Source organism: Chanos chanos, chromosome 6 (genome assembly GCF_902362185.1).
Source record: "Chanos chanos chromosome 6, fChaCha1.1, whole genome shotgun sequence".
NCBI classification, from domain to species: domain Eukaryota; kingdom Metazoa; phylum Chordata; class Actinopteri; order Gonorynchiformes; family Chanidae; genus Chanos; species Chanos chanos.
In genome coordinates, this window is record NC_044500.1 from 40,635,153 (window position 1) to 40,647,683 (window position 12,531).

The 12,531-nt window shown below is 39.9% G+C and overlaps 1 protein-coding gene across 2 annotated transcripts; it reads right to left on the bottom strand.

The window, feature by feature from the left end:
- Positions 1-1,259: 1,259 nt before the first annotated feature.
- On the bottom strand, positions 1,260-12,243 carry LOC115813863 (myosin heavy chain, fast skeletal muscle). 2 transcript variants are annotated; one of them, XM_030776528.1, is made up of 39 exons: positions 12,040-12,243; positions 11,813-11,956; positions 11,560-11,716; positions 11,398-11,425; positions 11,037-11,151; positions 10,856-10,948; positions 10,671-10,734; positions 10,464-10,562; positions 10,284-10,387; positions 9,926-10,064; positions 9,529-9,647; positions 9,220-9,369; positions 8,882-9,052; positions 8,481-8,787; positions 8,313-8,380; positions 8,084-8,171; positions 7,770-7,887; positions 7,441-7,564; positions 6,944-7,080; positions 6,598-6,853; positions 6,224-6,466; positions 5,963-6,139; positions 5,612-5,757; positions 5,408-5,498; positions 4,924-5,313; positions 4,706-4,832; positions 4,506-4,624; positions 4,215-4,411; positions 3,949-4,132; positions 3,682-3,847; positions 3,472-3,596; positions 3,010-3,318; positions 2,725-2,928; positions 2,437-2,562; positions 2,049-2,219; positions 1,853-1,957; positions 1,634-1,729; positions 1,408-1,539; positions 1,260-1,277 (listed from the first exon to the last, which is right to left on the bottom strand). In XM_030776528.1, the coding sequence occupies exons 1-39, from the start codon at positions 12,241-12,243 to the stop codon at positions 1,260-1,262; spliced, it is 5,811 nt and encodes a 1,936-aa protein (XP_030632388.1). The 2 variants fall into 2 exon arrangements, with proteins under 2 accessions (XP_030632388.1, XP_030632386.1); XM_030776526.1 differs by having other exon boundaries at positions 8,313-8,386.
- Positions 12,244-12,531: the final 288 nt, after the last annotated feature.

Sequence of the window (12,531 nt, forward strand, 5' to 3'; positions counted from 1 at the left end):
TAGTCAAAAACATATATTTAATTTTTGCACTGAACAGGCTGAGGTGCCATTTAGTTTAAAAGCTTAACATATTCTCTCTTAATGATAAGAATTTGATGTATCTTTAAATCGTTTGTTGAAAAAAAAACATGTATTTCAGGATTTAAAAGTCTGAACAATAGTAACTCCTCTATTCCTCTGTGTTTGCTATACTTGGATTGAACTTGAAGTATACATACTGGATTCTTGTATTATATTGTAGTAGCATTTCTAGTAAGTGGGATTCATTAAAAAGAATGAGCAACAGAATTCATTGAATAAACTGGATGATTTATTAAAATGTTGAGAGAGTTCTAAAGTTGTCCATGCATAGGAATCATCTCTTTACTTTAAGGGCTTATTTTGGAACTCTGGCAGCTGGTCAGACATTCAAATATTTTAGCTTTCCAACTTGTCTTTAGCTGAGAGTGCAGAGTTTCTCTACTTGTGCAAACAAATTTGAGGAAATTCAATAATATAAAATGTATATGCAACTGTGATGGAAAGTGTAATGTACCATTTTAGTCTAAATTCTGAACATAATCTGTCACGGCTGTGGTGTGGTGCAGGACCCAAGTGCAAGACACGATGGTTGATGGTGACAAACGGAAGACTTTACTTGAACTGAAGATCAAAATACAGTGCAAACTAATAACAAAAGCCGATAACAAAAAGGTGCAGCATGACAGAGTGCTCTAAAACACAAACAACGATAGACAAAGTACAAGGCAAACACTAGGACTTAAATAGAAGGAGAACTGAACAGGGCAACACAGGATTGGATAAAATTAACAAGGTAATAATGAGACAAAACAGGAACAGGTGAGGGGTGGAGACAGACAAAGAACAGGAGCACAAAGACATGGCAAACCAAAAGTCCAAAATGGCGGTGCAGGTTGTGACATAATCTTTGTATGGCGAGAAGAACATGTACTTAAAAACTGTCGAAATAATATATTGAGGGGTTTTTTTTTTTGATATTCTGAAATGTATGTATTTTAATATGAAATCCACAGTGATTTGTGTTGTGCTGTGTTTGACATATCTGGATTTAAATGAATGTATATGATGAATTCTAGGCAATTGTAAGGTGCCATTTTTGTTCAAATTTTGGGATTCATTATGATGGAACAACACATAGAATTCATTGAATAAAATGAATATTTTATTAAAAGCTTATATCATGACATTTCACAAGTCACTCATATTGTATGTGTGCTTGTTGTTGTGTATCACCAACTTCATTCTTCATCTTTGCTCTAGAGATAAAGTGAAACAGAACACAAGACAATTTTCTGTCACTTTATATTCTGTAGGTAGTAAAGTTATTAGACCTTATCAAAGATAATAATCTATTACACAAGACATGTCAATGGTATTTCAGCATACCTTTCCAGCATCACGGCTCTTGGCTCTCAGTTTGTTGACCTGAGACTCAGCGATGTCAGCACGCTCTTGAGCTTCCTCCAGCTCATGCTGAACTTTCCTGTACCTGGACAGGTGAGTGTTGGCCTGTTCCTCCTGTAGGAAAATCAGACATTTTGCTTGTAAAAAGGTAGGACAATTATTCAGTATGCTTTTTCTACATTGGAAATAATTGTCATATTGCACTTACAGCTTCCTCAGCCTGCCTCTTGTAAGCCTTCACTTTCAGCTGCAGTTTGTCAACCAGATCCTGCAGTCTGGTAATATTTTTCTTGTCTTCCTCAGTCTGTGAAGTGTCGAAAAAATATCATTTACAAAACACAGACTCACAATTCTTATTTTACACTTTGTTTCACTCTGAGTAGGTGCCATTTGGGATTTTGTAATTGACGTAATATTAATGAGATACCTGGTAGGTGAGTTCCTTCACCCTCCTCTCGTATTTGCGGACACCTTTAACAGCATCAACTCCACGCTTCTGTTCAGCTTCAACTTCAGTTTCCAGCTCACGCACCTTCAACAGACAGCGTGATGACACTCTCAATCTCAGGATATGTACCTACACCTAGATAGATCATATTTGAGGTTTAAACAGTGCCTCATACCCTGGACTCGAGCTTCTGAAGCTGTTTCTTTCCACCCTTCATGGCCAGGCTCTCAGCCTCATCCAGACGGTGCTGCAGGTCTTTGACTGTGGCCTCCAGGTTCTTCTTCATTCTCTCCAGGTGAGCACTGGTGTCCTGCTCCTTCTTCAGCTCCTCTGCCATCATGGCAGCCTATATTTTTTGAAAAGACAAATGAAAAAAGCCCTCAGTTCATCTATGTATCTTCCATCAGATTTGTATGTATCTTCTATGTATCTTCCATTTCTTATTTTTACTTATTCTACATTACTTAATGTGTAATTACTGTATTTTAATGCACTTTCTTGGATTTTGAATACATTTTAAAGGTTTTGAAGAGCCTGAGTAATCCAGAGGGAGTTTTACTGACATCAGTAACAGCTTTCTTGGCTTTCTCCTCTGCATTTCTCGCTTCCTGGATGGTGTCGTCCACCTCACTTTGAATCTGGACGAGGTCAGCCTCAAGCTTCTTCTTGGTATTCATAAGGCTGGTGTTCTAGACAAATATATTAATGTGTTTAATAAGTTTTGCTGCAGTTTTCAAAAAATCCATCAACATTTCCTCTAATGTTGCATGCTTTATACAATATTAAGATAAAAAAAATTATATTTTAAACATTTTACATTTCATTTTTCAGCATGAGACATTGTGATATACCTGGGAGTGCAACAATCCTACACGCTCACTGGCGTCAACCAGTTCCTGTTCAGCCACTTTGCGGCCTCTCTCAGTTTGTTCAAGAGCAGCCCTAAGCTCCTCAATCTCTGCTTGCATCAGAACATTGCGGCGCTCCACCATGGCAACCTGCTCCTTCATGTCTTCTTGTCCCCTGACGGCTTCATCAAGGTGAAGTTGGGCATCCTAAAATGAAAATAAGTTAGCGTTGGAAATTTTGAAAACAGTGTCTTTCCTAAATGGGCTGAGGTTTTTCAGAGTATATACCTTGAGCTGTCCTTGGACATTCCTCAGCTGTTTCTGGGCCTCAGCGGCCTGGCGATTGGCATGGCTCAACTGAATCTCCATCTCATTCAGGTCACCCTCCATTTTCTTCTTAACTCTCAGGGCATCGTTTCTGCTCCTGACCTCTGAGTCTAATGTGGTCTGCATGGATTCAATCACTCTCTGGCTGTTCCTCTTGATCTGTTCAATTTCCTCATCTTTCTCAGCAAGTTTCCTGTCAATCTCACCCTTCACTTGGTTGAGTTCAAGCTGGACACGAAGAATCTTGGACTCCTCATGCTCAAGTGTGCCCTGAGGAATGAGATTTAAATTACATCGAACTCAGATATGAAGTGATGTACTGTCATCCTCAGTGTAGTGATAATGTAGTGAATGATACATCTCACATTTCCAAAAATCAGGAGTAGGAGGAGTCGTTGTAGGGAGTCGTTGTCACAATATTACCTCAGCTTCCTCAAGGGCAGTTTGAATTTCTGATTTCTCGGTCTCCACTGTCTTCTTTGCCTTTTCCAATTCATGAATAGTCTTTCCAGTCTCACCAATCTGCTCAGTGAGGTCTGAGATCTCCTCTGTAAGAATGATAGTTATTGATGAATGTATACATATTTTTAGTGCAAAAAATTGCTCGTGAATAATGAATTCTGAATAGCATACGCTGCAAGTTCTTGTTCTCCCTCTTCAGGGTCTCCAAGTGATCAAGAGCTTCTTCATATGAGTTCTTCATCTTAAAGAGCTCAGTGCTGAGAGAGCGAGCCTCTTTCTGGGCACCCTCCAGCTCTGCCTGGCCTTCCTCATACTTCTGCTTCCATTCTGCCAGAACCTGTTGTGATCAGCCCATCTCATCAATAATACTGCCAACTACTTGAAGCATTTTTTAAACCATAAAAAATGTCTTGGCTGACTATGTTTTCCTCTTTTCACCTTGTCGAAGTTCCTCTGCTTCTTGTCAAGGTTGGCAGCCAGTGCATTGGCCCTCTCCACATCAATCATCAGATCCTCCACTTCACCCTGCAGTCTCTGTTTGGTCTTCTCCAGGGAGGCGCACTTGGAGTTAACAGCCTCAATGGATTCCTCAGCGTCCTGCAGACGCTGAGCAAGCTTTTTTCTGGAGAGAAGAAAATATTGTTTAAAAATCTTATGTGAATACCAGCCAAAGAATTTCAGTTTGAGAGCTGTCTGTCATTTACTTTGCCTCCTCAAGCTCCTCAGTACGCTGGATGGCATCAGTCTCGTATTTTGTTCTCCACTGAGCCACCTCACTGTTTGCCTTGGACAGTGCACGCTGCAACTCAGCTTTGGCCTCCTGCTCCTCCTCAAACTGCTCTCTGAGTAGGTCACAGTCATGGCGTGCTGACTGAACAGCATGAGCCAGGGCATTTTTGGCCTTAAAAAGAAGAGATTCATTAATTACTTGACGTGTTGATTGTGAGATTATTTTGGGATTCATAAAACCTTATCTAGTTTAGTATTGTATTTACCTTGACTTCTTCTTCAATTTGTCTCTTCAGCTCCTCAATCTGCTGTGTGTAAGCTTGCTTGCCTCTGGTCAGCTGGGAAACAAGAGCCTCTTTCTCCTCCAGCTGGCGACTAAATTCACCTTATTGGCCACAAACAGTAGATGTTAGTTTGTAATTAAGTTTAAAACTGGAATTGTATCTTAGTAGCTGTAAACACTTACCATTCTCTGTCTGTAGTCTCGCTCTTTGTGCAGATATGTCATTGAGTTGGCGAACATACTCATCACTCTTGCTCTTTAGCTCACTAAGTTGGTCCTCAAGGGTACGGCACATCTTCTCTAAATTTGCCTAATAAAGAAAAGCATAAAAATAATAAGCTGTACATTTCTTGTTTCCAGTGTGAAGGTCTGTGGTTTTATTTTGAAATCTGTACAAATACCTTTGATTTGGCAACAGCCTCCATGTTGCTACTGAGGTCATCTATCTCCATCTTGTATTCACTTTTCTCCTTCTCCAGCTTCTGCTTGACACGCTGGAGGTTGTCAATCTGCTCTCCAAGTTCTGCCACGCTGTCTGCCTGCTTTTTACGAAGAGCAGCAGCAGTGGCTTCGTGCTGCAGGGTGGACTCTTCAAGATCACGTCGCAGTTTCTGGAACTCGGCCTCGCGCTTCTTGTTCATCTCAATCTGAGCAGCAGTGGCACCGCCAGCTTCTTCAAGCCTCTCACTGATCTCCTCAAGTTCCCTGGAGAGATCAGCTCTCTGCTTCTCAACCTTAGCCCGAGCAGCACGCTCAGCCTCGATTTCCTCTTCCAGCTCCTCAATACGAGCCTGTGGTGGACAGAAGTTCAGTTTCTCATTTCCCATCTACAATTCAATCTGCACAGCAAGTGTTTCTTTTGAAATGATTGGATCCAAACTTCACCTGGAGTTCCTTGATTTTCTTCTGAAGCTGAGCACCTAGAGACTGTTCATCCTCAATCTTGCTCAGTAGTTGACTTATCTCAAAGTCCTTCCTGTTTGTTTAAGGGAATTTACATATTAGCTCATTCTGATGATTGATGCATGATCAATATGATGATTATATACACATACTTTACAGTTTGTCTTCAATGTGACTAATACTTACTTCTTGATCTTCTCTTCTGACTGTTGCTTGTCATTCTCCAGGTCCATTATGGACTCCTGTGCCAATTTCAGATCACCCTCAAGCTTCCTCTTGGCTCTCTCAAGGTCCATGCGGAGCTTCTTCTCTTGCTCCAGAGAGCCTTCAAGCTGTTTCAGTGGATAATTGCTTTGAGTGTTCAGGCAAACGACTGAACACTTATGGTGGCAATTGTTTTTGACACAGCAGTTTACCTTAAATCTTTGTAGCCTCATGAAAATGAAAGTGTATCACAATTCTTATTTAAAAATGGACCCTTACCTCTATCAAATGCTGTATCTATTAGTGTATAGGGATTCGAGGGAGGGAACTCACATCATCCACTTGTTGTTCAAGTTTGGTCTTTGATTTAGTCAGAGAATTGACTTTGTCCTCCTCTGCCTGGAGATCATCAAGAGTCTGCTGGTGTGCCTCTTGGAGGGCTTTCTTCTCCTTGGTTAACTTAGCAATGCTCTCATCCTGAGAGGCCATTTCCTCTGTCAAATTTTTTACCTGTAAGAAAGTGTTTTCTTAGTCAATTGCATCTTTTAAAACTTCTACATTTTTAAAGCATAATCGTTTTTATGTAATGTTTACCTTGTTCTCTGTGGCATGTTTCTCCTTCTCCACTTTAGCCAAGGTAAGCTCCAGGTCATCAATATCTTTCTTCAGCTCAGAACACTCATCCTCCAGTTTCCTCTTCTTAGCAGTTAATTCTGCATTGATTTCCTCCTCATCTTCCAGTCTCTCTGTAGTCTCTTTGAGTTTTGCCTCCAGTTGAATTTTAGCTTTGATGAGCCCCTCACATCTCTCCTCAGCATCAGAAAGATTCTCGACTTCCTGAATGGAAACAGGATATAAATTCACAAATCTAAACTTGATAGCAATCCCTTCATATTAAGTGAGAGCTTATATTGGGTCTTTAACAGACCGCAGATCATTTTCGTTCAAAATTTTCTTTGATTACGCACAGCTGCCACTTGTAACTGCAAATCATTTTTCTCTTGCAGAAGTGACACCATCTTCTCTTCAAGCTCCTTCTTCTTGGCTAGTGCTTTTTCCAGATCCACCTTCATCTTCTCATAGTTCTCCTTCATTGCTGCCATTTCCTTCTCAGTCTCAGCACTCTTCAGAAGAGGCTTGATCTTAAAGTACAGCTTCATCCATGGCCAGTGTTTCACATTCATGAATGAGCGGATGTTGTATTGGATAGTGTAAATGGACTCTCTGGGAAGATTGACACCAAAGTCAACTTAAGATAACTAGGGAAAACTATATGTTATATTTCATAGATATTTGAATGGTCAACTAGTTTACCTCCTCTCCATCATCTTTACAAACTCCTTTCTCATGAGGTATCCACGGCAGAGGGCCTGAGTCATGGTAACCAGCTGAGCCAGTTTTTCATCTCGCATCTCCTCTAAAGTACCCAGCAGACCAGCTTTGAAGAACACCTGTTTTTAGACAGAGACAGTATCATCACATGGATAGACTAAGCTCTCACTCATATGAGTGGAATTTAAAAGATATTTGAGTGTGTCATTGAAGCTATATACATCTTTTCAAATGTTGAGTATGTTCTACTCTGAGGTTACTTTTGCTGCTCAGGGTTCAGCAATAGCGCTAAGCACGATGAATTGAAGCTTTGTATTTTCGTTTACCTATATATGGGGCTGACAGGAGAATGTCTACCACACAGATCTCTGATGTGTGAAATGTCCCAGTACAGTATAATAGAGCACAATGCACTATAAATACCTTACAGAGTAAATGTCTTGTCTTTTACTTATCATGAGTTGATTGACCATCTTTACCTTTGTGTGTCCAAACTTGTACTGAGTGTGATCAACATCAATGGAGCCCAAGAGTTTCTCTGAGGCTTTCTTGTTGTCAATGAATTGTCCCTCAGGGATGACACTGGCATTCAAGACTTTATATCTAAATTGCCAAGTAAAGGATACTGTTGTCATCTGTACTCAACAATTATACACATTATATGCCGCACTTAGCATCTTTCACCTGAATCTTTTTTTTTTCTCCAGGAATGAAGCCCACTGATTAAGCTAATATGCCCAAAGAGCATTATGTATTTTATGCCATAAAAACATGATCAGATTTTGGAGCATGCAGAATGGAAAATTACCTCTGTTTGAAGTCACCATAGAGGATTCTGCTGGGGAATCCTTTTCTGCAGATTCTGATACCCTCCAGTACACCATTACACCTCAGCTGGTGGATAACCAAGAAGTTCTCCATAAGACCTGGAGAAGTGAGGCACATTCTTTTAAATAGTGTGTGAATATTTCCTGTTATGATTTCTACAGAGTTTTAAGAAGCGTTTAAGAAACCATGGTAAGTAAAGTCATTCAGGTGGTTCATTCAATTAAATATTTCAACTGATTTATATTTTATCATTTTCTATCTGTTCATTTTTTTTTAAATATGATCAATACCCACCTGGAGTCTTGGACTCATTGGGAATCAGGCAGCGCACAAAGTGGGGATGAGTGCTCCTCAGATTGGTCATCAACTTGCCCAAATTCTCCTGATAAATCATAAAATATGATTTGCTGATTATTTCTGCCTGCAGTTTTTTTTTGTTTGTTTGTTTGTAACTTGATCAATTTCTTTGCTTAAGACCTTTGATTTTTGACCGAGGGCGAGTAAGTGAAGTAAATATTCTCACCCTGAACAGTGCAGACACTGTCTGGAAAGAGCCACCCTTCTTCTTGCCACCTTTCTTGCCGCCACCACCTCCCTCTATTGGCAAATAATTCATTGTTATTTATTCAGTTATTAAGAATCTTTGAAACAATAACAAACATAACAAAGGGGTTAATAGTTTTTAGCTTACCCTCAGCACCGGCATGAGATGCATACAGGAAAGCCAGGAGTTTCATTCCAGATTTCTGATACAGCTGTACTACGGAATCATTCAAGGGGTCCTTGTTCTTGTCCAGCCAGCCGATGATATTGTAGTCAACAGTGCCGGCATAGTGAACCAGAGAAAAGTGGGCCTCTGCCTTTCCCTTGGCAGGTTTTGGCTTCTGGAAACATGCAGCTTTGCCAAGATGCTGGTCGTACAGCTTGTTTTTGAAGGTTGTGTCTGAGGCCTTGGGGAACATACACTCCTCTTCAAGGATGGAGAAGATGCCCATTGGCTGTTGAAAGCACAAATAATTATGTGTTATGTGTTTGATGCAGAGATGTGGATGCTAAATGTAAATGGACATGGTGTCTTGTCATTCTGCTAACCTTCTCAATAAGCTCAATGCAGGCTGCCAAGTCCATACCAAAGTCAATGAACTCCCAGTCGATGCCTTCTTTTTTATACTCCTCTTGCTCCAGCACAAACATGTGATGGTTGAAGAACTGTTGCAGTTTCTCATTGGTGAAGTTGATACACAGCTGCTCCAAGCTGTTGAACTAACGTTTCACAAGAAGCAGGGTCAGATCTGTTTTTTTTTTTATCTTATTATTATACCAAGGGAAAGATCTTTGCGCATGTGCACATATCATGCCTATTATTTTTTTTTTTATCCTAAAGCATTGTAGCATTTGGAAAACATCATATGCTTGTATTCAATGCTCACATCAAAGATCTCAAATCCAGCAATGTCCAGCACACCAATGAAGAACTGTCTTTGCTGTTTTGTGTCCAACATCTCGTTGATACGGACGACCATCCACAAGAACATCTTCTCATAAACAGACTTGCAGAGGGCCATAACAGAATTGTTCACCTAATTGAATTAAAATGAAGCATGCAAATATTCAGTATCTTTGGCTGCATAATAATTATAAATTTATATGCTTTTCCCCTCTATGTATAAACATTACTGACAGATAAAGTGGTCTCTTCCTTGTCAAAGCATAAAGTTATACATTAGGCAACAGGGTACCTGTGGTACAGTCTGTCCCTTGGTCACAAATTCATTTCCGACTTTCACTCTGGGGTAGCACAGAGCTTTGAGCATATCAGCTGAGTTCAGGCCCATGAGGTAGGCGATTTTGTCAGCCACTAATGTTAAAAGAATGGTGATGCAGCAAATTAATAATACGTCGATATAGTTAACAGTACATCACAGTTTCCAGACACAATTTAAATATGAAAAATGGGATCATTAATACAAAAAGATTTGTCAGTTTTTCTGTGAGTGTGGTATATCTTGGCTTTAACATAAACAAAACCCCATAAAGAAATCTGTTAGTCCATTCTATCTCATTTAGACATTAGGAATACCCACCAAACTCCATTATACATCTCATGTTTTATTTAATTCACATTCTGGCACTTACCTTCAGTGCCATCAGGCTCAGCCTGCTCCTCTCTCTGCTTCTGTTTAAACTTCATGTTCCCATGATGCATCACAGCACCAGTCAGCTTGTAGATGCCCTGCTTTTCATCAGCACTGAAGCCCAAGATATCGATGGCTGTCTGTAATTTGAATTTTAATGAATCTATGAATTGGAATTCTGGACAACATTGTTAAGTCTTGACACCGTATGTCACATCAGTGTATATCTGTGGGCAATAAACGCCTGTGTCATTATAACTCTGGAAGTCAAATTTTGCATGAGTATGATCCCTATTAAGTAATTTAGTGACAGATCTTTAAAGATATTTTGCATTAAAAAGAGAAATGTATTCACTTACATCCGTAGCAATGAACTCTTCCACATCATTGATACTCTTCACTGTGATTTCACCTTGACTGATCATAGGGAAATCATATGGATTGGTTGTGATCAGGAGTCCCTCTGCAAAAAGAAATGATTTTTAACTTGGCTGTCAGTCAAACATAAGTAATAAGTCTGATTCTTGAACATGTCATACCAATCAGCTCAGGCTTGTGGCCAGTCATGAGCTGGTAGAAGATGTGATAGCTCCTCTCAGCAGACAACTGGAAAGTTACTCTTGACTTCTCAAGCAGATCTGAAGGTTTGATATAAGAGTGTTTCATTGTAAGCATTTCTATAATGCGCTTTTTGTTAGATGTAGTTTTATTAGTTTTCAGATTGTGGAATCACAGGAGATACTTACATGTTTCAATATCAGCTGATGCCAGCTTTCCAGTGGGACCAAAATGGATTCTAATGAATTTACCCTGTGAAGTTTACGGAGGAATATCACTTAGACATACTATTGTTGCTTAGAAAAAAACTAGCCTGTCAAATACCATTGCTTCAAAAAGCTAGGCAGTACAAATGGACTCAAGTGGAACTTACAAAACGGGAGGAGTTGTCATTCCTCACAGTCTTGGCATTACCATAAGCCTCCAGCAGAGGGTTAGCTGCAATGATTTGATCCTCCAGTGACCCCTACAGAGACAGAGTCAACCCATATTAATAAAATAGTTTGAAGGAGGTGATAGATATTGTAGCTGAATATGTGCAGAATATCACTGACCTGTAATTTCCCAGCACTAGGCTCGGCCTTCTTCTGTTGTCCAGATACTGCAATTGTTGCAAAGTACTGGATGACACGTTTGGTGTTCACAGTCTTTCCTGCACCAGATTCTCCACTGGGGGGCGCACACAGAGATATCAGTTTGTTTCAAATGTTTTCCTTGATTTGGAAATCTAAGTATCTTAATCACAAAGCATTCACCTTTACTGATGAATGTATCTGTCAATCTTTCATAACAATCTAAGTTATTCTCTTTTATGCTCTGCTCCTTCTTCAGTAGAGTTTTGAGCTAGAAAAATCCTTCCTGCAATGGAATGTATTGCATTATAAAGTCTTTTGCCAATATTTCATGAATACTTACGTAATCAGGACTGACTGATTTTCACGGTCTGAAAAATATGGAAAAATATGGAAAAAATATGGAACAAGTACCAGGTATCTGTGATTCATTATTCTCAAGTTATAGTGTTATCTTAAGTACCATTTACTATAGCCATCAGTTAACACTTTTTTATGTTCTTACCAGTGAGCATGAACTGATAGGCATTGTCAGAGATGGAGAAGATGTGGGGTGGGGCCTCAATCCTCTTTTTGCCTCTGTAGGCAGACACGACAACAGCGTCGTACACTGGGAGCCACTTGTAAGGATTCACAGTGACACAGAAGAGCCCAGAATAGGTCTGGAAAATCGAGAATCTTTTAGTAGATCAGCGACACTAAGCAAAAGAAAAGATTTTCCTCTGTGAATTGCTGATGAACAAAGTAGCTGTGCTCACGTAGATCATCCAAGCTGCATAACGCTCTTTGAGGTTATACAGCACAGCTGGTTCGTTAAGATGGGTCATCATGGCCATGTCCTCAATCTTATCAAACTTTGGAGGATTCATAGGGTGGATGTCGTCCTCCTTTACTGTGAGAGTCTGACAGAAAAGATAAAGAGATTGGTGTCAGGGTGAGCACAAGTTGACCCCTTAATGCCAGTGTTTGCTGGAACTTTACTCACTTTTCCACAGAGAGTTTTGACAGTGGCTTTGCCACCCTCTCTACTTTGAAGAGTACCCTTCAGGTACATCTCATCAGCATCAGCCACAAAGTACGCTGTTTTGGCATCAAAGGGTGCGTTCTGAGCCTCAATCCTCTCCTTTTCTGGCTTCCGGAGGTAAATGGCCGCCGGGCCAAATGCCTCCATTTCCGCGTCAGTGCTCATGATGGCACCTCACTGTAAGATTCAAAGATGAAGATGAAGAAAGGACTTTTCAAAACAAGAAAACATTTTACATTCTTTTAAATTTAGAGGCAAGATTTATTACTTCTCCACATGATCCTCTTTTTTCCATTTTGCATTCACACCTTGCAATATATCCTTTCACTTTCTGTGCAAAGTTGTAACCTAAAAAAGTTTACTAAAAATTGTTGCTACAGACAGGTATGGCACTGTCACTGTTTTTTAGAGTATAATTTTCTTTTGGAGCAGTTTATTTTCCAAATAAACCCT

What these genes read in the sequence shown, in the direction of transcription:
- LOC115813863 (XM_030776526.1), bottom strand. Translation starts at nt 12,243, where the DNA reads ATGAGCACTGACGCGGAAATGGAGGCATTTGGCCCGGCGGCCATTTAC. An exon ending in AGGGACAGACTGTACCACAG is followed by an intron (nt 9,370 to 9,528) that starts GTACCCTGTTGC and finishes TAATTCAATTAG; the next exon opens with GTGAACAATTCTGTTATGGC. An exon ending in ATCTCATGCCGGTGCTGAGG is followed by an intron (nt 8,387 to 8,480) that starts GTAAGCTAAAAA and finishes ATTTGCCAATAG; the next exon opens with AGGGAGGTGGTGGCGGCAAG.